This window comes from Typopeltis vanoorti, chromosome 8 (assembly GCF_054136105.1).
Source record: "Typopeltis vanoorti isolate ZY-2024b chromosome 8, IOZ_Tvanoo_1.0, whole genome shotgun sequence".
NCBI lineage: Eukaryota > Metazoa > Arthropoda > Arachnida > Uropygi > Thelyphonidae > Typopeltis > Typopeltis vanoorti.
Genome location: NC_143556.1, coordinates 97,616,394 through 97,644,161, shown reverse-complemented (window position 1 = coordinate 97,644,161; position 27,768 = coordinate 97,616,394). Strand labels below are relative to the sequence as shown.

At 34.9% G+C, this 27,768-nt stretch overlaps 1 protein-coding gene across 3 annotated transcripts in view; it reads left to right on the top strand.

Moving 5' to 3' along the window:
* ProRS-m (prolyl-tRNA synthetase 2-like protein, mitochondrial) overlaps positions 1-27,768 on the top strand; it is a 223,775-nt gene that overhangs the window by 122,716 nt on the left and 73,291 nt on the right. For all 3 annotated transcript variants that reach the window (XM_090396837.1, XM_090396836.1, XM_090396838.1), the window contains 3 exons: positions 19,911-20,004; positions 20,090-20,121; positions 21,539-21,594. In XM_090396837.1, the coding sequence (XP_090252963.1) occupies positions 19,911-20,004; positions 20,090-20,121; positions 21,539-21,594 (182 nt within the window). The remainder of the gene's footprint in view (positions 1-19,910; positions 20,005-20,089; positions 20,122-21,538; positions 21,595-27,768) is intronic.

Genomic DNA, 27,768 nt, shown 5'->3' with positions numbered 1-27,768 from the left:
ATTAAAGGTCATAATGGTACATGTATCGCTATTATCAAATTTAAAGTTGTTTTATTAAATACTCCCAGTAATGTAAGCTGAATGTATGCATTCGAATCGTTTATCTGTATCACAGTTTTTGTTTCTTGCAAGTTTTTTTTTTTTATTCTTGATTAGATTACTTTTAAGTCAAATTAATTTAGAAAGAAAAATTCCTTCTGAGAATTTCAACACTTATGGTGTCAATCTTATTTAGAAAACTGATGGTAAGCAGTTCAAAGAAACGGCATCATGAGTGAATACTAACTCATCAAAACTGGTGTTCCTCAAGGCTGAGTTCTAGATAAAAGTATGGAGTATTGGGACTATTTTCATCATCATCATCAAATTCCTGCCATGTACCTTCAAGGGGTGTACAGGATTTGATAGTACTACACAAAAAATTTACATCATTACTAACTTCCTATCTACAATTTTCCTGCAAAACAGTCTATTACTTGTCAAGACTCCAATATTATCAGATCTTATATTTCTATCGTCTAAGTCACTTTGTACCTTAACAATCCACCTATATCTTGGTCTTCCTCTGGGTCGTTTTCCTGCCAACTTGGCAAAGAACACTTGTTTTGCTAATCTTTCCTCCCCCATTCTGTTTAAGTGACCATACCACCTGAGATTAGCTCTGCTAACACATTCCTGGATGCTGACAATGTCAAGTTCTTTCCTAATATCCTCGTTTTTAATATTATATTGCCATTGATGCCATCTGTTCACACCTCTAATCTTTCTCAGGACTCTCATACCTGCAGTCTCTAGTCTTTGGTCAAGTGTTTTACTTCTGACCCAGCTCTCAGATCCATAAGTTAAAACTGGTTTGAACACTGTCCTGTATGCAGCTAATTTAGTGTTCGGACTAATTTCTCTCTTATTCCATATGAATTTATTCAATTGACTTCCAACCATGCCAGCTTTGCTGATTCTGTTGTCTATTTCTATATTTAATTTACCCATCTTCACTAAAAGTCGTGCCTAAGTAGCTGAAATGTTTTACTTGTTCCACAGGTTCTCCATTCACAACACAGTTGGCATTTTCAATGATTCTGCCTATTTTCATTGTCTTTGTCTTTTTATTGCTGACCTTCATACCATATCTATTACAACAGTTAATCAATTTGGTCAGTGAATCTTGCGGACTTGTAGTGGATTTATTTAGAAGTATAACATCGTCCGCATAAAGCAAAGAGCTGACATTAACATCTCCAATTTTGATACCATGTTTAATACCACTTTCCTTCATAATCTGATCCATATAGATAATGAATAACAGAGCGGATAATGTACATCCTTGTCTTACACCAGATTTAACATTAAACCATCTTCCTGTACTTCCTTCAATTCTAACTGCTGACTTACAACTCAAATAAAGACTAAGTATTGCTTGATATAATGCCCCATTGACACCATATAACTGTAGCGTATTGAATAGCTTCTCTCTTGGCACCTTGTCATGTGCCTTTTCTAAATCGACAAAACTTAAATACAGATGTTTGTTATATTCCCATGATTTCTTCACTATTTGTCGTAAAGTGAAGATCTGATACTGACAGCCTCTATTTGACCTGAATCCAGCTTGTTCTTCACCAAGCTTTCAGAATTCTTCTCAACCGTTTCTCAAGTATACTTGCATATATCTTACCGGGCACACTCAGTAGGGAAATACCCCTGCAATTCTCACATTCAGTTTTATTTCCTTTTTTATATATGGGTACTATGAGAGCTCTACTTCAATCATCGGGAATTCGTCCCTATGTCCAGGCTTTCTGAACTATGCAGTGCAGCCACTGTAAAACTTTTATACCACCATACTTCAGCATTTCCATATTGGTCGAATATCATCTACTCCTGCTGCCTTTCCACATTTCAGGCCTTTGATGGCTTTTTCTACTTCAAGTATGGATATGTATTCCTGACTGCATTCCTGGTCAGTGTTTTTTACCACTGTGCTCTCATCACTGCTTGTTTCATTTAGTAGTTTTTCAAAGTAATTACTCCATACTTCAAGAATATCTTTTTCTCCAGTTTTCATGTCACCTTTATAACTCTAACTCCTTTTACAGCACTCTTTCCTCCATTCCTAAGCTTCTTCAACAACCTCCAGAATATTTTGCCACCTTCTTGATATTTATTTTCTATGTTCTTGCCAAAGTCCTCCCATGACGTTTGTTTAGCTAGTTTTACACAGTGTTTAGCATTCTTGCATTTGTCTCTGTATTCTCTAAGAGCACAAGCTGACTTATTTGCTAGGAACCTTTGATATGCTTTCTTCTTTTCCTTCACTGCCTCTTTAACTTCCTGTGTCCACCATGGAGTTTTAATTTTTCTATCCTTGCAGACAACTTCACCACATGCCTCTCTAGCTGAATCAATCAGTGTTTTCTTCCATGCTTGCCACTGACTCTCCAAGGTTTGGTTCCTGTTCTCAAACTCTTTCATTTTTTCTTCAATAATCTTTGTGTATTTTAGTCTACAGTTCACATCTGAGAGCTGCTCAACTTTTATTCGCTTTAAAAGTTTCTTACGTTATTCTTTTCAATATGAAATTCAATTTTATCCTGTTCAAGACTAAATAGTGATCACTTCTAATTTCAAATCCTCTATACACTCCGGTGTCCTGCCAGGGAGAAAATATCACTATCAACATGTTAAAGATACCAAGCAAATACTTTCTACATCACTATCAACAATAACATAGTCAATGAGACTTTTCTTATTCCTTGCCTCTTCTCTCTGTGTGAATTTGTGCACATTTTTATGTTGGAACATGGTGTTAGTAATAACCAGTCCATGTCCTGAGCAGAAATCCAACAGATATTTGCCATTATTATTAGCTTTGCTCTTTTCTCCAAATTTTCCCAAAATATTTTTGTATGTCTGACAATCATTCCCTACTCTGGTATTTAGATCCCCAACAAGGACCAACTTTTCCTTTTTCATTGTGTCAGTTGCTTTTTCTAAAGTCTTGTAAAATTTCTCCACTTCTACCTGTGTAGAACCTTCTGTGGGACCATAGGCACAATGAAATCTCATTGTCCAGTTCCCCATTCTCATATTTGCCCACATTACTTTACTTGAGATTGCCTGCCAATCAAGAAGATTAACTTCGTATTTTGTGTTGAATACTATGGCTACTCCTTCTTTTCCTTGATTGTCATTGCCTGAATTTTGTATTTATTGCTCAGAAAGATCTCACCAGTTTTTATCTTTTTTGTTTCAGTCACCCCTATTATGTCGATCTGGTTGGTACTTATCTAATTCCTCAGCTAGCTCCATTTCTTTGCCATTCAGGCTTCTTATGTTGATAGTACCGATCTTTATCTGTTGTGATGTTTAGTTGGGGTGTGTTTTCAGATTTGTTCCAGTAGCTGACTTTTCGCTGTTCGCACTGGTTCCCTGGCAAAAACAACGGGGGCCTTATTTAACCGGGCGACACCCCAGCCGGCATGAAATTTTGTCATGCTGTACCATCATTTTGTATTTTGGTTTAACCAATAGGAATACAATTTGGTCAGCTAAATCCTAAATTACCAGCCAATCCTCGTTTGTTCAGTATCCAGGTAGATACCCAACAAAGTGCACCACGAGAAGGTGAGGATTGGATATTTGGTCAGAAGCCCTGGTCGGTTCTCCGCTTTCCTTTAAAGGCTATGTGGAGGTCTCCTCTCAGTTATACAGCTTTGACCATTAAGCACCCCAGGACTTTTTTCGTTATCTGTATATACGACCTCTATTCAATGGAATTGAAAGGGAACCTAATCAGCTATGCTGATAATATGGCAATAGTTTTCCCATCAAGTCACATGCCAACCTTAAAGCGTAATGGGGAATCTGATTAAGCTTGCATACATTGTTCAGTGAAAACAAAATGAAAATGAGCATTCAGAAAAATTTATCCTATTTGAACTGAAGGGTAGAGAAGCAGTCCTGCCAATTAAATATCATACCATTTTCTTCACCCTGAGAAGTGACTGCATTTGCGAAGCTACTCAATGGATCTACAGCCACCAGTATTTGTACATACATGTAGATCATAATTTAAAATGGAAAACCCATATCCAAGCCCTTACAAGCAAACTAAATTACACATTGGAGAATGTATAACATTAAACACATAGTATCTCATAAATTTTTACAGACTATTATACACTGGTATATGGAAGAATTCGGTATGATATTTGTAACTTAGCAGAGCATACAAAAATATCCTTGGCAAATTGTACAATCCACACAACAGAATATTAAAGAAAATCTTCATGTTTAATCACACTGTAATTTCTTCATGTAGCTTCCTATGTGAGAGTTTGCAGTACCATGTTCTTTCAATTCTCTCTGTTGGTGGCTTTCCTTTTTGTTTCTGCATAGCCATGTGATCCTGTCCATGATCTTACACCTTCAAGCCATGTCTTTCATTTTTTATCTTGATCCTTTTCCTTGTCCTGCTGAACCTCTCAGTACATCTGCCAATCTCATCTTTCTCTGGATCATTTCCTGTAATAAAGATCTGTTTTCTCATTCTCTGTTGGACATCTGTATTTGTTGCTTAATCTGTCCATGAGATTTTCTGCACCACGTTTCAAAGGCCATTATCTGTTGTCTCACTCTCTTCTTGAATACCCAGGTCTCATTTCCATATGTGAAAACTGGCCATACTAATGTTCTTATCATCTTTTTTTTGTCTCAATACCCACTGAACTTCTGAGCAGATCTTTATTTTTCCAGAAGGTTACTTTAGCTATGGTTGTTCTTATTTTTATTTTTTTATTTTGCTTTCCATCTGCAGTAAAGTAGGTGCCTATATATTTGTATTCCTGTTGTATGTTCACGTTTCATATTGTTTATGAATATTTCTGGCTCGGATCTGTTTTCTTTTGAGATTTTCATAAATTTGGTTGTTTTTGTATTTATATCTAATCCAAACTCTTTACTTTCTTCAATTAGTAGCTGCAGTAATTTGATTAATTTGTTTCTGTTTTTTTCTGCTATTAGAATTATCATTTTTTTATATTTAATTGTTGTATTTTATACCATTGATACTAATTCCTATTTTTTATTTTTCATTCTTTTTCATCTCACTATAGATATTAAATAAATTTGGTGAAAGGATACAACCTTATCTTACTTCTCTTTTTATTTTCACTTTAGAGTCTCAGAGTTAAACAGCTGCATTTTTGTTTGGTATAAATAATTTTTATAATCTTAAGTACATGATCTTCTATGTCCAATTTATCTAATATATTGAACATTTTTTTATGTTTTACCCAGTTGAAGGCCTTCTGAAAGTATGAAGCATACGTATATGTTCCTATTTCTTTCAAGTGATCTTTCTATTAGTATTTTTAGTTCCAGGATAGCATTAATGGTTCCCATTCCTTTTCTGAAGCCTTTCTGTTATTCATTCAATACACCAATTAAGGCTCTTTCAATTTCTTTGTTAAGAATGGTTAAAATAATTTTAGATACATGGGATATTAGGCTCACAGATCTGTAATCCTCGCAATTTTGTGCACACTGCAGTTGACAACTGTAATTTACTTCTCCCCAACATCAGGTATATATACCTTTATGGCATACTTATTTTCTTACATTGAAATAAACATTGGATTAGCCTCATAGATCAGCATCGTACCCTCAGGCACAAAGGTCTAATTTTCCAGATACCTCAATAAAAAAGTATCCTGGAGTGCTATTTTACATAGGACAACACCAGGAGAAGACAGTATTATTATTATTATTACTTAACACCTCCAGGGTGTCCAAAGGCTCATCAAGGGAGGGCATCTACTCTACAGCTCTCTACTTCCACCACCCCAATCCACCAGCTACAATGAACCACAACTACACCAGTGCCATCTACCACCACTTTCACAGACAGTCGCAAACATCCAGGCCCATGGCAGAATTCAAACCTGCAGCCTTTTGGTTGGAGAGCAGATACGCTAACCACTCAGCCAATCAGGCCAGCATATAAACATGGAACTGTTCAAAAATTCAAGTGAAATATTTAATGAAAGAATCCTAAAACTCTTTAAACTGGTCTAGATTTCTGGAAAAACCCTGAACTCTTGGAAAAAAGCATTGATTATTTCAATTTATAAAGAAAGAAATGAACATAACTTCAATAACTATAGGGGGAGGTCTCCTAAATGCAGTGTACAAAATATATGCACGAATATTGAAACAGAAACTAAACAGTAATGCAGAATTTACTAAAACAGATGGACTCTGAAAAGGCTGTTCTTGTATACACTCAGTTTTCACTCTGAAATTATTAATTGGGAAGAGAAAAGAATTTATTTTGAAAAAAGCCTTTGATAAAATTAACAGACAAAAATTATTTAAAATATTAACTGATCTAAATATGCCAAACCAGCTCTTATAGTCTATTGAAAAAATATATATGCAGGAAATAAAAAATAAAATGGCAGTCAAATTAGAACAAATATCAAAATGAAAACACATATCAAGAGGAGTACAGCAAGGATGTACCTCATCGCCTCTCATTTTTAGTGTGTGTGTGTGTGTGTGTGTGTGTGTGTGTGTGTGTGTGTGTGTACTGGGTGATCCAAAATAATAAAAAAAGTAAAAATTCAATAATTCGAAAAGTATAGACAGTAGAACGATGCGCACAGAAATGCACAGAAAGACATGGGATTTTTTTTTTAATAATGAAAAATTTTATTACCAGAATAGTTACATTTGCCACCGGCAGGTGTGTCAGTAGTTTGTGCAGTGGCGCAGCACAGTTCACAACGCAGCTAGGATTACAAATGTTCGATGTGATGGCCGTCATTCATGAGAATGACGTCATTCATGGATGTCAGACATGGCACGACACCCCGCACAGCATTGAAGAGGGGGGGTGGTTTCAGCTATAATTCCTGTCATATGATGGCAAATAGCTTCTTTCAACATGACCAAAATGACGTCGGCCAACCTCTGTACACCTGTGACTTCAAGTAGCCCATAACCAAAAGTCACAAAGTGTAAGGTCTGGAGATCTTGGTGGCCATTCGTGTGGGAAAGAGTGACTGAGGACACGGTCATCGCCAAATGTCAATCGCAGCAGGTGCTGGATAAGACCTGTGATGTGTGGAGGTGCTTCATCCTGCATGACTGTTACACTATGGAGCGCTTGCCTCTCTTGCAAGGAGGGAATGATACTGTCTCTTAAAAGAGCTGCATAATGCTTGCTGTGACAGAAACAGTTCGAAATATACCACTGTGAACTTCCTCAAAGAAAAAGGGGCCTATAATTAATGATGCAGTGAACCTACACCATGCTGTCACCTTTGGCTGATGCAAAGGGGTTTCCACAATCACGTGTGGGTTCTCTCTCGCCCAAATGCGGCAGTTGTGCGCATTTACCATTAAGCGAAAAGTGCACTGCATCAGTCCACAGGACATTTGACAGCCAGTCCGCATTGTTTTCCATCTGTTGAAAAGCCCAATTTGCAAATTCATGAAGGTTCTCGAAATCGGTTGGTTTCAGTTCCTGTACATGTTGGATTTTGTAAAGATACCTCTTGAGGATGATCCTGAGTGATTGCCACACAGTCTTGTATGAAATGCCAGTTTGTCTCGAAATTTCATGCGCACTGCATTCCCCATGTGCGGAAGCTGCCGATTATGTGTCGGTCTGATGTTCGACCTCGTGCACAACTGCAATAGTTTTTTTGGGTCTCCCGCTTCTTGCACGTGCTTCCAAACTGCCAATATCCTCAAACCTTTTCATCATGCTATCAGTGAGGAATAAGACATCGGTCCCTTTCCACTTCTAATATCCTGCATCAAACGATAGGTGCGCAAAGCCACATTTGCACATTCGGAGTTCTGATAATACAGCTTAACTAAAAGTGCTTTATCTTGTAACGATAACATGCCTCACCTTGGCATTACGTTCAACTTCAGTGATAAACGTTAAATGCTGAAAGTTTAACTTCAGTATTCACTACATCTGAAATTTACCTACCCCAAGGTTTAAATAGTGACAGGCAGCAGCTCCAGGACCGCTACAGTGCCACCTGTCGGTGACAAATGTAACTATTCTGGCAATAAAATTTTTCGTTATTAAAAAAAATCCCATGTCTTTCTGTGCATTTCTGTCGTGCTACTGTCTATACCTTTCGAATTATTGAATTTTTACTTTTTTTGTGACTTTTGGATCAACCGGTATATATATACTTGCATAGTCTCCTATATACAGGGTGTTCGGGATAAATTTGACATATTTATAATTAATTATATTTTTCCGTAAGTTACATGTATTAACACACACTTCTCTTCATTTAAAAGTTTGGACCCTTCTTCATTCATATACAAGATGTCAGAAAGGATGGATAGCTGGAACCCACCTGAATCATGGAAGAGAATAACTTGTATCATGATGATTCGTGCCCGCCATCAAAATAAGGATATTACAACTGCTGCCCAATGCTCCCTGAATACAGTAAAAACAATCAGGCATGAACTAGAGACTTGCAATGGTGACTACGAGGATGTAGCAAGAAGAAAGATCCCTAGCAGACGATCTGATTGCGTTCGTACAGCAGAATTCCTCGCAAATCTGCAGGAACAGGTGTTGAAGAACCCTGGCATTGGAATTCGGGCTTTGTTCGTGGAGTTGCTAACTGTAGTCAAGCCCTGGATAACAAGGGTAGCCAATGGTAGGCCGTATGTATGGCAGCAGGATTCGGCCCCTTGCCACACCTCTGGGAAAAGTCAAAAATGGTTGTCTGAAAATTTCTACGACTTCACCAGTCCAAATGTTTGGCCTCCAAACTCCCCAGACCTTAACCCCATGGATTATTTTGTATGGGGCGCAGTTGAAAAAGACACCAATCGCACTTCCAGTAATACAAAAGCCCAGTTAATGGATAAAATTAAAACAGTTTTTGCGGCCCTTCCCAGGGAGACTGTAGCATCAGCTTGTTCGAGGTTCCGAAGCAGAATTGAAGCTGTGATCGATGCTAATGGTGGTTATTTTGAGTAAATCTTGTTGATAGTATTGTAATTAACTCTGCCTGTACTGTTTTTTTTGTCAATTCATTAAATTTAATAGATACAAAGAAGATTTTCTTTTTCCTTACGAAACTGTCAAATTTATCCCGAACACCCTGTATATATATATATATATATATATATATATAAATAATCTTGAAACAGAATAACTCATTTGGTATACAAATAAATCCACAAATAAAGATTATTTGCAGAATCAAATTGTATTATCTACATCAGAAGATGATCTACAGAGATCAGTAAATTCATTAAATGAAATTTCAGGACAGTATAATACTTATATGATGATGAAAATAAAATTAAAATTGACATTAAAATATCAAATTGTTTTAAAATAAATGGCATAGTAAATAATATATTTTAAGCCACCCCTGGTACAACAACACACCAGAATCTGACAATATAACATCCTTTCTAAACCTGCTTTATTTTATGGAAGTGAAATGGATCATTAAAAAAAAAAAACAAGGATGAAAAATGATGGATTTAAGCAGCACAGATGAAATTCTCGGGGGGGGGGGAGCAGAAAAATCAAATGGACAATAGCAGATTGTAAAAAATACTATACAGAGATAAAATAAATGGAAAAAGAAGAATTGGAAGCCCAAGAAAGCAATGGCATGAGACCCACACAGACCACTTAGCCTAAAATCCATGATAGGAAGATTATTATACCACTCTATAATGCAACAATACTTAATAGCTCAGTACAGAATTTTGTAGTGACAAACTTACACTTGTGGAAAGTTTGTCCCGTAGGATTGTTGTAATCACAATGATAAATAGAACAGGCATAGGGTAAAACACTTGTAAAGGAATAGGCCTATGTCAAGTCTGGGCGTGATGTAAGGGTAGTACTGCCCATATCCAGTACAAAGATTAATAAAAAAATAATAATAATAATAATAAATAAATAAATAAAATAAAATAACAAGTGGTGTACCACAAGGATCAGTGCTTGGTCCACTGTTATTCAATCTGTACATTAATGATATTGAGAAGGATTTGACAAGTGACATACAGTTATTTGCTGATGATGCAAAGATAGGTAGGGTAATCAGGAATGCTGCTGATGTGCAGCCTTTGCAGAATGATTTGAATAGGCTGGAATTGTGGGCATAGGAAAATGGGTGTCAGTTCAATGTCAGTAAATGTAACATCATTCACTTCGGCATGATTAGATATTCAATGTTGTATTATATTGGTGGGATTGGGCTATAAGAAACTGTGATGAGGCTAGGGATCTTGGAGTGTTAATAGATAGGAAGTTGAAGTTTAGAGACCGTGTGGCAAGGATTGCAAATATAACTCAAAAGATAATTGCAATGCTATAACGAACGTTCACATGTAAAGATAAGGATGTTATTTTGCATCTTTACAAGGCCTTGATACGACTTCACTTGGACTATTGTGCGCAGGTCTGGTCTCCTGGTTTCCGTTGTGATTCCGATCTATTGGAAAGAGTACAAAGGAGAGTGTTTAAAATAATATCAGGATTGTGAAATACTGATTATGAAGACAGATTGAGAATTTGTAGACTGCAGAGAGTAGCAAACAGAAGAAAGAGGGGTGATATGATTGAGACTTACAAACTTCTGAAAAGATCATACAGGATTTCAATTGGTGTAATTTTTCAATTTATGTAGGGTGGGAAAAGGACGAGAAGGCATCTTTTTATCATTCACAAACAACTGAATATATTGCTGACACCTATTAACAACACCACCACCATAATGCTGCTGAACAGGTAATGATCTCAGTACTGACTGTCCTTTCACCTTTAAATTTCTTTCTCAACAGTACTTCTTCCCTCCATATATAGTCCTCACATATCCATCAGAGAGCAAATGGCCAGTCTGTCTACCATCTGAGTTATTCATTACTACTTCAATATTAACTTTTCAGGCAGTCCTCTGCCAAGAGTTCCAGTGAATTCAGAAAAATCATATATTTGACATATAATTATAATAAAATAAGATAATCCTATGTTAATTTAACCAGTGCATTTTCAATATATTACTGATTAATAATACATTCTCTGCATTCCTCACTTCTTCCAATCTCAGGAAGAGGGGAAGTCAAAGATAGTGCACTCATAGAATGATGCACCTGGTATTTCTTCAAATAAAGATTGTGCTCTGCTTTCTCTTTTTGGGTTAACTCTTTCTCTCTCTTGGCTTAACCTAGCCTAAGAACATCACATCCATAGTCGCCTAAGCCTCCAGACAACTTAGCATACTTTCTTTTTCATTCATAACACTATAAATTCCAAGAGCCCACCTGATCTTATGTTCTTTCATTTGGAGTGGTGCATCCCAAATGCAAGAACATGCAGTATGCAATGTGTTGTTATTAGAGACCAGTTGATTTGTTCAATTCCCAATCTCTGCCTACTAAGTTTTGGTTACTTTGTGTAGCAAAATAATTTTTACATACAAAAAAGGTGCGGCTGTGGGCTTGCCATCATCCCTGCCTAACGCAAACTTTTATATGGAAACTATTCAGCAACATGCTCTAGATTCTTGCACTTTAAACTCCAAAGTTTGACTCAAATATGTTGACAATCTTTTCATTATTTGGCTCCATGACTGCCAAACTTTAGACATTTCCCTCAGCCACCTGAACAAGCAACACAGATGAATGTGATTTTCACTGAAATTGACACAAGGTTTTTTGACACAAAACATTCTATCCCAAGAAAACAATGAGAAAGAACATTTTGCTCCAGTGATCAAGCTCTTAAGCATGACTGAAAATGAATAGCAATACTTCATAAATAATGGCTATATTTTGATATAACCAATAAAATTCCTTATAAGACTACATCCAAAAATAAAAATTGTATAGATTTCAGTAAATCATAGCCACTCATACATTAAAAACATATCAGAGAAATAAACATGTGGCTACTACAACCTTAATGCCAAGATTAAATAGCTTATTTAACTCCTCCAAGGAATCTCCTTCCTGTTTACCCTGGGTGCACTGAATCCAGTGCACATGTCACACTGGATTAACTGGATAGGTGAAACAGGATGCATGATTTTAATCCAAATAAATAAATAAAAATACAAATGACACATCAAAATAATAATTATGGAAAATCAGGACTTTCTGATCATATCTAGACTCTACACCAGTGGTTCTTAACCGGTGTTCCCCAGAAGGTGAATAGGTGTTCCGCAAAAAGTTCTGGAATTTGTCATTTTTAAATTAATTTGTCAGCACAAATTAATTTAATGATGGTTAATTGATGTTTAATTAATTACTGATTAATAATTATCAATCATTGATTAATAAAAAATCAGCTAAATTACCAATTAATTATCAATTTATACATTACAAAATAACCAAGGTGTTCCATGAAAATTTCAGGATTTATGAAGTGTTCCGTAGTCGAAAAACATTTGAGAAACACTGCTGTACACCAAATTGATTAGCAAGGCACCTCTTTCTTACATTGTATGAAAACTGATATGAATACAAATTTAAAGAAACTTGCAAAATTCAAATCACCCTCCCTAATCTCTAGAATATGGGTAGCACACATTCAGTCCACCCTTCTATTTCCAGTTCACCAGCAATTCCCCTATTCCAGGACTCTAGGCAATAATTTCAGCAATTAGTTAAGATATTGATTTGGCTACTATTGCTGTTTTTTAATTTCCTGCATTATATTGTATTCTTCTTCTCCCATAGTCCGAAATGAACCATTGGGTTATTCATGGCTGGTTGGTGATCCTCTTTGCTAGCCTCCTCCAGGTCTCTTGTTCTTGATGTCAATTGAGAAAGGGAGGAATTTGTCCATTTTTTGATGTTATCAGTCCATTTTAATCGAGGTCGGCCACTCACCCTAGATCCCAGATTGATTCCTTCTAGTGTTTGCTTTGGAATGCCATTAGCCCTCTCCACATGTCCGAACCATTTCATCTGTCTTCTTCTGATGACTGTCAGAATATTTTCCCTTTTTCTTCCATCTATTGAATCGATCAGTTTTCGGACATTTTCATTGGTTTCGTGAGCGGTATAGGGAATTCTCAAATGTCTTCTGTAAGTTTTCATTTCGAAAGACAGGAGTCTCCTCTCATCTTCTTTCAGTAAAGTCCAGGCCTCACAACCATACAAGAGGACAGAATTCGCCAAGGTGTCAGTTAGTCTTAGTCTGGTTGTGATTGCTATTCTGTTATCTCCCCACAATGGTTTTAACTTCTGTAGGGCCACGGTTGCCTTAGCAATGACTCAACGTGCTTCCTAGATAAGTGAACTTCTTTGCATTCTCAATTTGCTTATTGCCAATTTGTATCTTTAAGAATTCAATGTCTGATTTTGAGGTTATCATTGTTTTTGTTTTTTGTAGGTTTATGTATAATCCATATTTTTTTAATGTTCTGAAAACACGGCTGGTTATCTCTTGTAATTCTTCTTCACTTTCTGCCAGAAGATCAATATCATCAGCAAAACGTAAGTTATTTATTCTTAGTCCACCAACTACTATTCCAGTGTCATATGCATAAAGAGCTTCATCTATGACATATTCCAGAAAACAATTAAACAGAAGAAGGGACAAGATGCATCCCTGTCTTACCCCCCCCCCTCCCCGTTCTGTCCAGAACGGTTCGCTGCTGTAATTTTTAATTTCAATTCTCATATCAGATGAGGAATAAAGAGATTTAATAATCCTAATGATTTTGTTGTCAATACCATAATGTTCTAAAATTTTCCATAATGCCTCGTGCCATATTGAGTCAAAAGCTTTTTGAAGGTCTAAAAAGTTGCGACAGATTATTTTGTTATGTTCTATGTATTTTTCGCCTAGTATGTGTATTGTAAAAATATGGTCAATTGTACTTCTGGACTTCCGGAAACCTGCTTGTTCATCTGATGGTCTGCTTTCTATTTTCTTTTCGATTCTTGACAGTAATATTTTTAACAGGATTTTGCTTGGATGACTAATAAGGCTTATTGTTCTATAGTTGCTTCATTTATTGCTGTTTCCCTTTTTTAGGAATAAGTACAAGGACAGAAGTCTGCCAATCAGAGGGCTAAGTCTCTGTGTTCCATATGTCCTGGAATAAATTTAGCAAGGTGTCTATGATGATGTCACCTCCTTTGCGTATCAGTTCCACTGTGACACCATCACTACCCGGTGATTTTCCTATTTTTGAGGACTAACTGCTGCAATGACTTCTTCTTTTAATATTGGGTAATCTCCTTCCTCCGAACCTCCTGGCAAAATTCCGTCCAAAATATCATCGGTCAGTTGAGGGTCCTTTTGAAAAAAGCTTGGTTGCATAACATTTCCATCTATCAACTATTTTCTGGTTATCTGTGATAGGAGTTCCATCTTAATCTTCTATGCTCCAGTTAATTGCGGTAAAAGGTTTGATTAACTTATTGATAATTTGAAAAGCACTTTTGGAATTATTTTTATTTAAGTCCTTTTCTATATTTTTGCATTCATCCAATATCCATAAGTTTCTAGCATGTTTGATTTCTTTTTTAATAATCTTACTAATATTTTTATACTGTTCTCTATTATATTACCTGATAATAAATTTCAGGTAATATATTATATTACCTGAAATTATATTTAGGGTAGAACTGCAACACTTCATGCTTTTACTGTCTTCATAAATTCGATACTTTAACTGAGACAGTATATGGATGATTATTTTAGACTTAAGAAGGGAGCAGTATAACCATAAAAGAAGTTAGAAATTAATAATAAACAAGCTGATATTATAAATGATAAATGTTAAAAATACATGGAGAAATAATTTAAAACACCAGAAAAGGATGGATGGATGAATGAATGAATGAATAAAATATCTCATAATTATGGTGTATGAACCATTTAATGTCATTATTAATAAGGGTTCATTTAGTGTGTGAGCTTAAAGAAGGATCATCTAAAAACAGTGTGTAAACGATGTCAACAAAAAAATAATCGGTTTTTGGCAAAACAGAAATTGAAACCACACATTTGAAAAAAAATTATATCCCCTAAATTGAGAAAGCCACTATCCTAGAATAACAAAATTAAGTTATAGATTTCAGAAATTATAGCTATAAGAAGTGACAGCAACTCTATAAACATCCATTGCCCCTATGTGATTTTGGGGAATTGGAAGCTCCACAATATTAAAATTTTCTCCGAATTACAGCTAATAAAAAATTACTAATGATTCGATGTAACCATTTAAGTGAAGTCCACCCTTTTTTTTTTTTTTTTTTTTCCCCATCTCCTCTCTCATTTCATTCCCTCAAGAGAGCTCTTCAAACTTCTGACCACCACATCCAAACAGCTCAAACACTGCAATTATTAGAGATTATTTTATTTATTGACCCTTTTCTGGAATTTTAAATTATTTCTCCACATCATTCATCTTTTCCATGTACTTTTAACCTTTATACTTTAATCTTTTACCGTTTATAATTTTATTGCCAATTTAATGTAACCAAATTTCATAATAGTTTTAATCATTAAATCAAAGGTCTGAGTGAGCAAGTTCAAAACTTAGGGCTACTCCTAAATAAAATAAATATGCTATGTTATATTGACTGATTGGATTATTTAATGAATTTGAAGTCTCCAGCAGATATCGTTATTGTATGATTTATATGTATTGGAAAGTGATCATTTGCATGGCAATAAATGATGTGTGGGAGGAAGAAGATGTTTGTCTTTGCATTTTTGTAATTGTAGAAAGATTTGTAATTGTTAGAATTGTATATGTTAGCAATATAATCTTAAATATAATTAAATATAAATTTAAATGTAATAATTTCAGAGGACAGAGGGAAAGGGAATAGAATGGGAGGAGAGGTTTTGCTAATGATAGCAAAAGATTTAAAGCCAAAAAGAGTAGAAGTACATTGGGCAGGGATGCAGAAGGCAGTTCATTTTAGGCTATCTAGTGTGAGATATAGAGATCAACAGGATGAAATATATAGTTAGTTGCTTTCAGAGGCTGATGTATAAGGGAGAATGTAGATGTGTGTATTGGATAATTAACACGATAAGTGCAGGTTGAGTAATTATTATGAGGGATTTCAACTATGGGGACATAGATTGGAAGAAGAGATGCTCATAGGGAAGGAAAGATATGGAATTTCTGCTGCTATTAAGAGAGAATTAACTGAGACCTTCTCAGAGTTCCTTCTCTCTGTGTAAAGTAAAAGAAAGAATGACTATGGATGGATAACTCTGACAAGTGCTGGTGGTAGGGAGCTAACAGAAGCACAGGAAATAGTTGAATTAACGAGTGATCATTTTACAAATGTGTAACGTCCTGACATGTTCTCTTGACGTTCGAATCCGCCATCTTGCTAAAAGTCACTTTCATCAAATAAGGAAAACTAATTGCAAATTAATCACTGATCTAAGGGTAGAGAAATTTCTATTATACTGCGCCACTCTATCCTTAGATAAGTCTATATGAATTAGTAGGATTAATTCAAAATTAGTTAGCAGTCTTTTCACTCATTCAGGCCGATGGTATTTATTTTATTTCCTTCTGGGATTCCCGCTAGATCCGAATTTTTGTGAACGGTGCAGTAAAAAGAAATTCAGGCAAACACAATATTTAAATTAACAAACAAAACATTTAATATATGGTTATATAACAATTACATAAATTCCACTTCTAAATATGACAAACCAGTCAAGTTAGCACATCAAGTCAAGTCATTCATATTAATCCAATCTTTCAAACTTTCTCAAACAAATTCACAGTTTCAGAATCACAAAGTTTCTTTACTCAAATTATTACAATAGAATTTCTTATTTATTCAGTTTCCGCGTATCTCTCAGCTACACTCTACGATTAACTCATAACAGGCACTAACCACGGTAGATATCACTTCAATGTCTATATTTTCAACTCTCAGCCTCGATGGTAAGCTACAGTTAATGTTAGAAACAGCGCAACGGAACTAATACTTAAATCTGCATACACTGAAATAAACTAATATGACTGTCCTTACCAGAAATAATCTTTAGTACTTCCAATATTTTGTGAGCACACTTTCAAATTGTATTTATCACACTTGCGAAACACTAAATAACTAAAACATTACTAATCGCGCTTCAAAAATCCAGATAACAACTATAAGGTACATTAATTATTCTTATTTATCATTCATCAACTAGTTTAACTCCGTACAATTCCCTTTCATGGTAGTACAGAAATACGTCGTAATTGTAGACTGACTGGATTTTTTCAGTATTCTTCTTTGAATGTCCAGTTCTCTAATTATCCGATTACGGCAATAATTTCTTTTTATTACTACGGCTGGTTTTGCTTTCAGCCAACTATAAGATTCACTTATATAAAAAAATATCTACTGAACTCCTATCCTTAGGAATCTTTTAATTATTTCTACTTCTTTAGTTTACTTCCTTGCTACCTTATAGTTCCAAAGTTCCGTTCCTGGATTTTTTCAGTATTCTTCTTTGAATGTCCAGTTCTCTAATTATCCGATTACGGCAATAATTTCTTTTTATTACTACGGCTGGTTTTGCTTTCAGCCAACTATAAGATTCACTTATATAAAAAAATATCTACTGAACTCCTATCCTTAGGAATCTTTTAATTATTTCTACTTCTTTAGTTTACTTCCTTGCTACCTTATAGTTCCAAAGTTCCGTTCCGACTCCCTACTTACTACTACGTATCTATTTTCTCTACAAACGCTCCCTTCACACGTGCTCGTTTATTTCCACGTGTCTCTATGACAACCGATAGACGTAAACATTCTCGCGAATGTTACATTAGGTTATATAACTACGTTCAGTTATTACATAACGTTAACTTTCATGAAAAGAATAAATAGAATATTTGCATTCCAATAAATGCGTAGTTAAATTACAAATATAAGTTCTTACAATATTGACAAAATAATAAAACAGCTTAATAATATTTAATACAGAATCTATTTACCATTAAAACATTTCTTTGATTAAACAATTAAATATTTGACATAATTAAGGTAGTTATATGATATCAATTATAATTTGTTATTTACATCAAATAATATTTACAAATATAGTTCTTGTGACGGAAAGTCATGTTGGATTCTGAATCAAACAACATTTATTCTATTTTCTACATAATTAGAATCCAACAGTAACGTCCGTGTGAATACATTCCAGTGCAGATGTGACATTGATTGATGGTAGAATAGAGGTAGACAAATTGAAAGTGCTTATATTTCACAAACACAATCATGAAATTAGATGGCATATCAGTCGGCATATGCCATCTAATGGCATATCATTAGATGGCATATCGTGTATCATGAGACTGCAAGGGAATTGGCACCTTCTCTGATCAAGCTGTGTGATTTGAGCCTCAGTTCTGAGAAAGTGCCAAGGGAGTGGAAAGAGTGCAAAACAGTTTCCACTGCATAAAGGATGCTCCAAGACAGAAATTGAAAATTATAGGCCAGTCAGTATCTCAGTGGTGTTTAGGGTATTGGAGAAAGACATATTTTGGACTTGAGTAGATAGGAATATGATGCTCTATATAAAAAAACTTTTTTGTAACATGGTTTTGTGAAAGGTAGGTCTTGCCTTAGTAATTTGCTTACTCTTTTTATAATAAAGTGACAATTGAGTTGGGTAAAGGGAATGGCTACTCAAGTGATACTGCTGGACTTTGCGAAGGCATTCAACAGGATACAACATGGAACTCTGTTACATAAATTGGAGCAAATGAGCATCAACGCAAAGCACGATTTGGATAAGATGGTGGCTGATAGATATCAAACAGCAGTGCACATTTGAGGGGGAGTCTGTGAGAAGGCAGCTGACTAGTGATGTACCACAAGGCTAAGTACTGTGCTCTTTAATTTGTACATCAATAATATAAGAAATATTTAAGGGAAAATATTCAATAGTTTGCTGATTTGCTGATGTTGCAAAGCTTGGAAGAGCAGTAGTAATTTGTTGTAAAGATCCTACAGATGACTTCGACTGTCAGTATATGCAAAGGTAAATGGCTACCAGCGAAACATGACCAAATGTAAGGCAATGGAAGATGAATGCTGGAAGAAGAGAAGAAATGGACTACAAGAAATTGATGAGGCCAGAGATTCAGAAATTCTTGTGGACAGGGAGTTGAAGTTTAGAGGACATATTGCAAAAGTGGTCAGAGTAGTGTTAATTAAATGTTGTTTATTGTACTGACTAATCCTGGTATTGATTAAGTCGTCCAATATTTTCTCTTAAGTTTATAGGGTCTTTCCCCAAGGCTGTGTATTTGGTGTTTCACTATGCTACTTACATGAAAATTTAGTTTTCATGTAAGTAGGGTGGTGAAGGAAAGCACTCGACCACCAGAAGTGGTCGAGTGCTTTGTTGGTGAATGATTCTCATTAGAGTAGGTCTTATGCAATGAGTCTGACTCGATAGAGAAGTAATAATAACATTAATAATAAATTAATAGTCAATGCTGTTTAATATAACTGTGGAGTTTCCTTTGCCTGCTTTAAGGGTGATAATGTCATGATTGTCACAAAGACTTTTTTAGAACATTCCTTTCTAATGCAGTGATGTTGCATGTTGGTAGGCAAGCTTTCTTCAGAGTTAAAGCATATTTTTCACACATTATTTTAAATGGTTTTCATTTTAATACTTTAAGATGTGATTAAGCAAACTTGTTACTTATAACAGCTGCCCATTGAGAATTTAAAAATTAATTTTAACATTATGCACATGTTCACGAGATTACACTGTTTTGGTATTTTTGTAAATATTTATAACTTGTGGTTTCTAACAATTTTGAGAACAGATTAAGTACTAACATTATAATCTATTTTACAAAAAGAATATATATGTTTATATATATTTATAGTTCAAGGTAGTCAAGGAAACATGTATAGCACTTATTCTGAAGAATATCACTTTGTGACTGAAATGGGAGAAGACATGCTTTTGCTCTGTGTAAGGTAATCAGTTTCATTAAATTTTTGTTTGTGATTCATGTATTTGTTTGTTACTTAATTTATTCTTATGAAATTATCATATTTTTAGGTGTGGAACTGGTATCAACATAGAATTAAATGGTAAGTATTTAAATAAAATCTGATATAAACAGTTACATTAGTTCAATTTTTAAATTTCAAATTGTATCAAGGTTTCATCTTCACAGCACACTACACTTTTGTAAATGACATCATGATGGCATTTGACTATGATGCCCAGGAGATCTTAGCATTATAGTCAATGCTTTTTAATATAACTGCGGAGTTTCCTTTGTCTACTTTAAGGGTGATAATGTCATGATTGTCACAAAGACTTTTTAGAGCATTCCTTTCTAATGTAGTGATGTTACATCTTGGTAGACAAGCTTTCAGTGGAGTAGGATGCAGTAACCAATCTAATGTTTAAGGCATCTTCTGAGATAAAAACTTAGTGGGGTTTTCCTGCATTTGCCATGTTGTCACCAAGGGTGACAGATTTATAAATACATTACCTTCAGTAGGGAAGGTAATGTATTTATGGTATGTCCATACTAGAGGTGCTATTGGTGGTTAAATTTCTTTAATAAATGGTTTAAATTCAACCTCTGATGCAATCATACCTGAACCATGGTTATTTTGGATTAGCTGCAATATTTTGGACCATACACTTTTTATTGATCAGCAGACTAAAATATGTGCTTCTGACAGCAATCATTGGTTGACAGCATTTCCATGCGAGATTGACAAAAAAGGACCATAATTTCAGATATCTTATTGTTTTCCTCAGCCATTCTTATTGACTTGGGCACTTGAACTATAGCAGTAGGACAACGAAAGTGCTGTCTGCTGTAATTCAGGTGTCAGTGACACTAGTTTACTGTTGACAAAGAAGTTCAGAGATGACATGGCCAGCCAGATTTATTCTTGCTTTGCAGATTTTTTGCTCTCATTTCATGAGAAGAGACATCAATGTCTTTACTGACACATCCATTAAAGTTGCTTATCATGAGGCAATGGAGTTATTGTTCCTCTTTCTAAGGCATTCATGTGATCCCATTGCTTAATATATGCTCAGATTTGATTGGATTTGGTAGCCTAAATTAAATAAATGGTGGTTGAAGTAGCTATAGAAAAGATTCAGAACTAGGCATAAATGTGTGCATGCAATTTTTGAAAGCTTAAAGGAACTGCTAAGTATATTAGTATGTCTATGAAGTTATAATTCTTTTAATATTTGCACCAAAGGTCACTAATATTATTTTCTTTTTGTCTTCTTGTTCGTGGTCATTAATGAATTACCTCTACACATACCTTTTATGTCTGTGGGCTGTGAGCATGTAATATACATGCTATCTGGTGTTCAAAATTTCTTTTTTTTTTGGACAGGGGGCGCTGTACATATTTTCATAATATGAAAATGATTTGTAGCAATTTGAAATATATAATGTATACAGTTCATTATAGCTTCAAATTTTCAGAAAATTCTTAATTCTTTTATTTATGTTGTTTCAAACATTAGATGCAACATCCTGTCCAAAATGTGGGTCAAATCTGATTAAAAAGAGTGGGATTGAGGTGAGGACTAGAAATACAAAAATAAGTAAAATTTTAAGCATAATTTAAAAAATTCATTACGGATAAATTGTTGTTTTGATATAGTGTATTTGAATAGTGTTTGATTTCTATTTCAACTTATTGCTGTGGTAATCAGTGATCATCGTAGCAAAATACATTCCATAAATCCAATTTTTGATGGAGGCAACAATTATTTTCCTATTGCAACTGGGTTTTATCCTCTTGCAATGGAAGAGCCATTCCAAAAGTAATAAAACAAAACTGATAGGAAGATTCTGGAGAGAATATGAAAGATAAAATGTTATGATGGTGTCAAAATGTTACCGTTACCAATAAGCAAATGTAATAATTGTGGTATGTATACCAAAAAAAGAATAACTTTTTATGTGAACTACACCTATGAATGGTTGTAACCCTATTATGGGTATTCTAGGAGTTAGATAAACTGGAAACACTGCTCTGGACGCTGAACATGGAACTTTTTTCCAGGCCTCCATCCAGCAGGATGGCAGTTGTTTCTGGGCAGTGAGCTTTTTCTTCCACCTAAAGACATCCACAACATCCATGCTCCATGCTTATAGTTGGATTCAAACCTATGGTTGATTGGCTGGAAAGTAGAAGCACTATCCACATATCATAAAGGTGAACTGAAAACTGAAGATATGTAATATAAGGATATGTAAGACTTTTACAACTTAGATATTCAGATTCCTTAAGTGTTCATAATACTGCTTTACAGTAACATGAGGAGAACAAAAATAAATAATTTATTGTTACTAATATTTCCCCTCAATTTCAAAGCAGCATTCTCAGAGCATGAATTATAACCATGTTAAGATGCACACTCAATTAGATTGTTGCAGAAATCAGATTGTACTGAAAAGGAACTAGTATCCTATCAAGATGCTCAGATCTCTCACTGGGCAATGAAATTCATCTCCCACATAAGAAAATCACAAACACGCATGCCCATGGTGGAATTTGAACCCACAGCCTATTGGTTTAAGACTGGATTTACAAACCACTTGGCCAACCAGGCCTGCACCGATGTTCTAGATGCTCTTTCACACAGGATTAAATGGAAGAAGACAACTGCTGCATAGAAGTTGCTGTTGGCCTGAAAGACTATTTTTAGAACCAGCATCAGCTATGAAACACTTTCCTAATCTCAAAATAAGTATGACTACATTAATTTACATAAGATCTGGGAGGCAGTCATTCTAATACCCAGCTGAGCTTGACTTCTCTGAATTAAGTCCATTTTTACTTGACCCTTAGAGGGTGTTTGATAGGATGTCAGTTCTTTTCTAGTTACAATTTAAATTGTTTCTGCAACAAACTAATTGGGTAGGGTGTGTGTGTGTGTGTGCGTGCGTGTGTGCGTTACACACAGTATATCATTTATACTATAAAGCACTATTATGAATAACCAATGTCTATTGTTATCTTTGCGATCAGTCAATAAATATGTGATTAATTTGCATTGGGATGTTATCTAAAAGTAAACTATGTTTATCTGATGGAGAGATCAAGTAATTCAGCAACTCCATCTCTGCTAATTACACATGTATCACAGAAAGTGATGGATGGTAAGCTTCCATATGGTTGACAAAGAATTTAGATCTAAAGAGTTAAAAAAGGCTGTTTGGGTGAATTGGATCCTGTGATGAAGGGATTTAATTTGGAAAGAAACTGCTGCAACTCAGAGGAAGAGCCATTCCAAATTGCAAAAATGTTATCCACATATCTGTATCAATGTGTAGGTCTAGGCGAAATGTTATCAAAGATACATTGCTCAAACTGTTCCACAAAGAAGTTGGTAATGGTAAAAAAAATAGGATTGCCCATAGCTTTTCTTTCAATTCCTCTTCCAATGCACAAAAATAACTCTCATTCTTATCCCTTATGTGCAAACTATTTCTCATTGCATAGCAAACGTTTTGAAGCCACTGAATATTTTTGGTGCCTTTCGCCCTATCAGAAAAATCTTCACCTTTCTTGCTTCAAAGGACATGCTTCTACCTCTAGGTTTCCAGGCATCTACCACATTCCTTTCTCTTATGGCTTATCTTATTTTGGACAAATAAGATTGGCCTTTATTTGTCTAGAAGAATACAAGTCTTATATTAAATATTGTGGGCCTGAATAGTCTGCACTTGTTGAACATGCCATCTGCATTGAACATTTTGTTGGAACAAGACATAGTTTAAAGTTGTAAAAGTTGTTTCCTTATTATAATTGTTTCTTCATTAAAGTTGCTTCCACATAGAATGTCTTTATAAAGAAATATGTGCAACGTTCCTTCATTGTCCTAACTTAGATCTGATAATCATCATAATCATTTATTTAATATATATTTTATTCAATTTATTTCATTTTTGAATTGTATAATTCCATGTAGGTTTTGTAACACACAAATAAAATACTGAAAAGAACACGGATATTTAAAATTAAAAAAACAAACAAACATACATAGGTATTTTAAAATAATAATTAGAATAAAATTACTTATTGTGATGGATGGGCTTGTTTCTCAGTGCAGTTTTCAATATGTGTATCATTAATGATATCACCACTATTTTAGTTCACTTTTTAGTTATTTTTCAACTACTAGTCAAGAATAGTGTTTTTTGTATCTGTGATAAAACATGATCTTACTAACAAATAAGATCTTATAAGGGTAACAAAATTTGCATTGCTTTGTTTTGGATAAACCAGGCTGCATAGAAAGGAAACTGTTCAACAAATCTAATTGTAAATGGCAGTATAAATAATGTTAAAAATCTGAAATATTTTTACCATTGAAATATCTGAAAATTACAGCAAATTTCTTCTGTTATACTGATATTATTTTTCAAGTTAAGTTCATCTGACCACATTTTTAGATTCTGTTGCTCAAAAGAAATGTTTTTTTTTTTCTTTTTTTTTTTCTTCAAACTTATAATAAAACTTTTCTTTTTAACCCTCCTCTTCTGAGAAGAGGAGGGTTAAAAAGAAAACATCTCCCAAGGGGAGCACACCCCGCCCTTGGAAACCGTAGGATGTATGGAGTATTTTTAATGGTAGAAAAGATTTGTACTCGCATGATTATTTGGTACTAGGCACTTAGAGAAAATTGTTATTCATTGAAAGGGTGGATGTATGAAAACAAAGAAACATGCACCAAAGTGAGAGAGTGAGTGAATGATACCATGAGGGAAATAATCCTGATGATGGTGAAAATAGTTTTGTCAGACAAGAAAAACAATGACTTTGGCAGTGTAGTAACAAAGTTGATTAATGAATCCACTAAGCTGCTTGAACTAGTCATGTTTTAAGAGTTACTTGGATATGCATGTTTATCATTGCCAGCATCAGGAATAAAGGCAATGAATTTTAGCATTGGTAAATGATATGTGACCAAAAATTATTTGCCTTAGTGAGACCTGATTAACAGAAGATATCTTTTCGGGAATGAAATATGATGGATACAATGCATTTAAGAAGGACAGGATAGAAAGGGTAGGAGAAGTTGTGCTAATGATTGCAGAGGGATTAAATTCAACCAGAGTATATATATATCCTGAAACAGGAAAGAGTTACATACTTTGGAAGTATCCAAATTGTCATAAAATCACTGTGGTAAAGTATGCATCTTGGGTAGACCCATTAACTATCTGGGTGTTGAGGTGAAACTAGATAAAAAGGTGGATGAGTTGAAAATGTTAAAGCTCTTTCAAGAGACAGGTTCAAACACAACAGTGGGACTGAAAGGGATAAAGTTGCAAATGCAATGTGTAAAGAAATAGCAGCATCTTTTACTTGGTTACTCAACTTGAGTCCCAGCATGAGCACAGTTTGTAATGAGTGATAAAGAAGGCTAGAACAAGTACAAAAACAATACACCAGTCAGTATCTCTTGACTGCCATTAAGGTTATACTATAAATTAAAGATGCCAAGAAATTAAATTCTTTGTTTAATCCTTTATTCAAGTGTAAGCAAATAAAGTTTGCGGCTGAAGTAATTTTCAGGATAGGGCAACTCATATATAGACACTAGTGAATTCACATCACTTGCCTTAGTATACCATAATGCAAAGCACATATCCTTATGGTCATATATAATGTTATGCATTATACATGTACATAAGGCAAGTGTTGTGAAATCACTAGTTTCTATATGCAATTAGCCTTGTCCTGAAAATACTTCAGGTGCAAGTTTTGTTTGCTTACACTTGGATAAAGGATTAAACCAAGAATATAATTTCTTGGCATCTTTAATTTATAGTATAACCAAGTGGAAAAACCTCCAACCACTACCTCTAATCCAGAGTATTTTAATAATAAAATGTGATGCCTTTTGGCTTGTAGTTATATGGAAATATGACTTCTGTATTACTTCAATCTTGGTGTCATGTCTGGATCTGGCTCCCACTGATGAGACCTCAATAAAGGTCGAAACCAGTCTGGGTAGTGACCCTTTCCATAATGCATAGCATTATACATGTCCGTAAGGATATGTACTTTGCATTATGGGATACTAAGGCAAGTGATGTGAAGTCACTAGCTTCTATATACAAGTTACCCTGTCCTGAAAATACTTCAGGTGCAAACTTTGTTTATTACACTTGGAAAGCTGTATAACTGAGAGGAGACCTCCACATAGCTTTTAAAGGAATGCGGAGAACCGACCAGGGGTTCTGACCTAATGTCCAATCCTTACCTTCTCGTGGTGCACCCTGTTGGGTATCTACCTGAATATTGAACGAACGAGGGTGGTCTGGCAATTTGGGATTTAGCCGACCAAATTGTATTCTTATTGGCTTAAACCAATATACAAAATGATGGTACAACATGACAAAATTTCATGCCCGCTGTGGCGTCGCCCAGTTAAACTAGGCCTCCCCCCCATTGTTTTCGCCCAACTCAACATCACCAGAGTTAAAGATCGGTGCTATCAACATAAGAAGCCTGAATGGCAAAGAAATGGAGCTAGCTGAAGAATTGGATAATTACCAGATTGATATTACTGAAACAAAAAAGACAAAAACTGGTGAGATCTTTCAGAGCAATAAATACAAAATGTTATATTCAGGAAATGACAATCAAGGAAAAGGAGTAGCCATAGTATTCAACACAAAATACGAGGCTAATCTTCTTGAATGGCAGGCAGTCTCAAGTAGAGTGATGTGGGCTAATATCAGAATGGGGAATTGGACAATGAGACTTATTTGTGCCTATGGTCCCACAGAAGGTTCTACTAAGGTAGAAGTGGAGGAATTTTTTGAGTCTTTAGAAAAAACAACTGACACAATGAAAAAGGTAAAGTTAAGCCTTGTTGGGAATCTAAATAGCAGACTAGGAAATGATTGTCATACATACAAAATTATTTTGGGAAAATTTGGAGAAAAGAGCAAAGCTAATAATAATGGCAAATATCTGTTGGATTTCTGCTCAGGACATGGACTGTTTATTACTAACATCATGTTCCAACATAATAATGTGCACAAATTCACATGGAGAGAGAAGAAGCAAGGGATAAGAAAAGTCTCATTGACTATGTTATTGTTGATAGTGATGTTTTCTCCCTGGTGCAGGACACCAGAGGATTTGAAATTCGAAGTGTCTTGAGCAGGATAAAATTGAATTTCATATTGAAAAGAATAACATATAAGAAAGTTTTAAAGTGAAGAAAAGTTTTTCTACCATCATTTTTTATTTTGGTTTTACACAGAGCTCAAATTATTTGTTCAAATGAGCAAGCTCTGAACCAGGAATATGAGATCATCAACCATACATTTATAAAAAATGGATACAGTAAAAAAACTATTCACAAGATCCTCCACAGAGACTAAAAAGAAAAGAGATTTCAAGAATGGTATTGCCATTCCTTATGTTAGAGGCACTTCAGAAAAAATAGAACACTACACAAATACAACATCAAAACCACCTTTAAACCCTTGACAAAATTAAGACACCTACTCAGTTCTTCCAAAGATCCTCTTCCATACCAAGCCCATCGAGGGGTTTACAAAATACAATGCACATGTAACTTACCATACATAAGGGAAAACATGGCGAACCATCCCGATTAGGAAGGGCGAACACAAACGACACATTAAATACCTCCATTTTGAAAAAACTGGCCTTTCAGACCACGCACTCCAGACATGCCACGGAATTGATTGGAAAGAT